This window comes from Galeopterus variegatus, unplaced genomic scaffold, assembly GCF_000696425.1.
Source record: "Galeopterus variegatus unplaced genomic scaffold, G_variegatus-3.0.2 Scaffold5316, whole genome shotgun sequence".
NCBI lineage: Eukaryota > Metazoa > Chordata > Mammalia > Dermoptera > Cynocephalidae > Galeopterus > Galeopterus variegatus.
Window position 1 is genome coordinate 106,554 of NW_007731427.1, and position 4,370 is coordinate 110,923.

At 41.0% G+C, this 4,370-nt stretch overlaps 1 protein-coding gene across 2 annotated transcripts in view; it reads right to left on the reverse strand.

Annotated features, from left to right (window-relative positions):
• The window catches only part of FEZ1 (fasciculation and elongation protein zeta 1 (zygin I)), a 42,578-nt gene continuing 38,208 nt past the window's right edge, over nucleotides 1-4,370 (reverse strand). Inside the window, exons 8-9 of one of the 2 annotated variants that reach the window (XM_008589229.1) lie at nucleotides 2,263-2,328; nucleotides 1-359 (exon numbers count right to left, since the gene is read on the reverse strand). In XM_008589229.1, the coding sequence (XP_008587451.1) occupies nucleotides 343-359; nucleotides 2,263-2,328 (83 nt within the window). In that variant the 3' untranslated portion in view covers nucleotides 1-342. The remainder of the gene's footprint in view (nucleotides 360-2,262; nucleotides 2,329-4,370) is intronic. The other variant, XM_008589230.1, reaches the window with a different exon arrangement.

Here is a 4,370-nt window from a genome sequence, read left to right on the forward strand (position 1 = left end):
TATTAATTAAATGAAGGTTTATTTCAAAATTAGTCTTAAAGTGTAAGCTGTTTTTGAGGGCCTGGAGCCAGACTACATAATGAGCTGTGACAGCATCTGCCTTCCCCCAACACAGGGGGAGATGAGGCAACGTCACCGGCCCTGCCCACCGATCATGCATCCAATGATTACTAGCACTAGAAGCCAACGGCAAAGGAGCCCACGCATTTGCTCATGTTTAATCCATGTTAAGCTATACATTTTTAAATACACGTCGGAGGTTACATGGTGCCATGCAGTCCCTGTGATGGAATGACTCTTGCTCAGTGACCTCCTGCAGCAAGGCTGCTCCAAAGGGCACGGTTAGGTAGGACAGAGCACTGAAATGAGAAGAGGAGAGGAGACAGGTCAGAGCACAGTTGCGGGTCATGCTGGCTCCTGAGCAGGGAACTCCCTCCAGAACCAGGGAGTAACTGCATTCATGTGTCTTCCTTCCAGAAGAAACGTAGTGATGGAGGGTCCTTCGGCATAATGACTGAGCGTGTGGTCTCCAGGGCCTGTCTGCCCACGTTCCGATCCTGGATCTGGCCATTACTAACTCTTTGACCTTAGGGAAGCTACTTCGCCTCTCTGTGCTTGATCTTCATCTAATAGAATGTACCTGTGCCTACCCCACAGGGTTGTTGAGAGGCATGTAGAAAGTGATCAGTAAATACTAACTACTTTTATAAATTCACTGACATTTCAGTGGATCATGAGGGGTTAAGGCTAGCCCTCAGACTACCAAACTTATATAACCCATTTCTACAAACCCCCTTTGAAAACCTCCTTTGAGAAATTTGCTGCTCTCCTAAAACCTATAAAAGTCACAAGTTCTAATGTGTAACTTAAATTCTTCGTGCCAAAATGTAAGGTTAATCTCTCTGATCCCTATAGAAACTATATACCTCAGGGTTTCTTAACAGTTTCAGAAGGTTCCACAAACCTTCTGAAACTGTACAAAATTTTGTGTACACATACAGCAAAACTAATAAAATAATGGATCTAGACAATGAGTGATCATTAATGGCTATTAACATCACACACCCACAAAAAAAGATAACCAGACCATACAAATATATGTCTCCTCATTGAAATCTACAACCACCCGTAATGTAGTGCTTATCAAAAAATCTGATCAAGCCTCTAGTTCTATCAGTTCACAAGAAATAAAGGAGATGGAAGAACATATCAAATCATACTATGGGGATGAATTTAGCAAAACCCAAGAATGAGGAAATTCTACAGGACAAACAACCTAGTTTCTCCAACAAATAGATTTCAAGAAAGGGAAAAGAGAAAGGAAAGGTGGACCTATAGATATTAAGAGAGACCTAACAGACATATTATTCAATTGCAATGTATGGACTTTCATTGGATCGTGATTCAAACAAATAAACTGAAAAACATTTTATGGGAAAATCAGGGAAATCTGAACACTGATTAAGTAGTCAATGATACTAAGAAATTCTTAAATTATTTTACTTGTGATAATAGTATTGTGGCTGTGTTTTTCTAAAGAATCCGTACATTGTAGAAATGCATACTGAAATATTTATGAATTAAAAAATATGAAGAGATTTGCCTCAGAATAATGTGGGAGGGGAGAAGTTGGATAGGGATATAAATGAAATAAGACTGACCATGAGTTAGTACATTGTAGAAATGCATACTGAAATATTTATGAATTAAAAAGTATGAAGAGATTTGCCTCAAAATAATGTGGGAGGGGAGAAGTTGGATAGGGATATAAATGAAATAAGACTGACCATGAGTTAATAATTGTTGAAGCTGGATAACAAGTACATGAGAGTTTATTATACCATTCACTCTATTTTTCATGTGTTAAAAGTTTCCATAATAAAAGGTTTTTAAAAAGTTATGAAAGGATGTAGTTAATCATGATTCCAGTTTCCTTTCAAGGACTTGGGAAGTATTAAATTATCTTCAGGCTTTGTTTTTCCCAACTAAATACTAAATAGCCCAAACTCCACAGAATTTTCACAATGAGTCCTTTGTGGGTTTCCTGCTCCACAGTGGAGTCACACGGATGACTCGGGGGTGATGGAATCTCTTTCTCAGGCCTCCTAGCAACATCCAAAGGCAAAAAACCCATGACTGTGCTGGCCCACAATTGTCCACTTGATTTCCCCGGACCCTGCTTGGCCCCAAGTCTGGTCTGGCTTGGATGTTCTGGGAAAGCTTCGAGGACCACTTCTGCAGGAGGCCTGGTGCTGCTCTTACCTTTTAGAATGTAGTCTGTTAGCAAAGTAGGCACCTTCTCATTGTCCTCCTTCATGGCAAAGAGAACTAGGGAAGAGAGGGAGAGGGGAGCCAAGATACCATCAAAGCCGGAAGCTCACTTCTAGGGCAAAACAATCCACCAACCCAAAGTGAGTGAGAAATGATTCGAGGGTATTCACTTAGTATTGAGCAAGAGTCAGCACTTAACACGGTCATGGAGGAGAGTGCATCATAAGAGCCACAGTGGTGGTCTCTGGGGAGTGGACCTATAGGTCACTTTCTTTTCTTTTTTCTATAACTTTTTTTTTTTTTTGTCTTTTTCATGACTGGTAAGGGGATCGCAACCCTTGGTGTGGTGTCGCCCGCACTGCGCTTAGCCAGTGAGCGCACCGGCCATTCCTATATAGGATCGGAACCTGCGGCGGGAGCATCGCTGAGCTCCCGGTGCCGCACTCTCCCGAGTGTGCCACGGGCTCGGCCCTCTATAACTTTTTTTTGACTGATCTATAATTTCCATACCATCTATGAAGTATATAATAATCATAAACATACAATAAAGCAATTTTTTAAAAATTCACTTTCAGGGGCCGGCCAGCCCGGTGGCGCACTGCTACAGTGCGCCACTTGGGAGCGCAGCGGCGCTCCCGCCGAGGGTTCGGATCCCACGTACAGACAGACCGGCCGCTCACTGGCTGAGCGAGGGGCGAGCACAACACCGAGGGTTGCGATCCCGTTGCCGGTCCCTGTCCAGTCCGGGCGTGACACTGAGGGTTGCGATCCGTTGCCGGTCACGAAAAAAGACAAAAAGGAAAAAAAAATTCACTTTCAGATACAGTCAATCTAAATGTTAAGAATAATAATGGGCCAAGCCCGTGGCGCACTCGGGAGAGTGCAGTGCTGGGAGCGCAGCAGCACTCCCGGATCCTATATAGGGATGACTGGTGCGCTCACAGCGCTCACTGGCTGAGCGCGGTGCAGCCAGTCTCAAAAAGGACAAAACAAACAAACAAACAAACAAACAAATAATAACTGTCATATCACTGAAATCACTGATAAAACTGTCTTTAAAGACATTCTATGCATATAAACAGACATTATTAAAAAAAAATCTCACCTCCAATTTATTAATAACAAATGAAGGTAATTTAACAAATATTTATTTTCTATTTTATGCCCACTACAGTGTGTGAATTTGAGGAGATGCAAAAGGAATACGTACTCTCAAGGAGCTTACAGACTTATTGATACAGCACATGACCCGCACGGGAAGCAAACCACAGGGAAGCTATTAAAACTTGAAGGCATTTTAAAAAGCTTTTTATACACTTTCAGATACAGTCAATCTAAATGTTAAGAATAATAATGGGCCGAGCCCGTGGCGCACTTGGGAGAGTGCAGTGCTGGGAGCGCAGCAGCACTCCCTGATCCTATGTAGGGATGACTGGTGCACTCACTGCGCTCACTGGCTGAGCGCAGTGCAGCCGGTCTCAAAAAGGACAAAACAAACAAACAAACAAATAATAACTGTCATATCACTGAAATCACTGATAAAACTGTCTTTAAAGACATTCTATGCATATAAACAGACATTATTAAAAAGAAATCTCACCTCCAATTTATTAATAACAAATGAAGCTAATTTAACAAATATTTATTTTCTATTTTATGCCCGCTACAGTGTGTGAATTTGAGGAGATGCAAAAGGAATGCGTACTCTCAAGGAGCTTACAGACTTATTGATACAGCACATGACCCACACGGGAAGCAAACCACAGGGAAGCTATTAAAACTTGAAGGCATTTTAAAAAGCTTTTTATAAAATTTTTAAAATAGCTTTTTCTGTTATTAAACTAAGTAACATCTTCTCATAGTCATAATTCATATTATAGAGGTTAACTTTGTGGAAAATCCTTTAAGAAAGTATCTGGTCCTTATTTATAGTATCAAAAAATAAGAAAAGGAGGGGAGTGTCCACCTATAGATTCCTCCATCAATAAGCTTTCTGAAATAAACTATGGTATATCTATTCAATGTAGTCTTATATGGCTTTATACAAAATAAGAGAGATCTATACATACAAGACATACTTAGTTTAATAACAGAAAAAG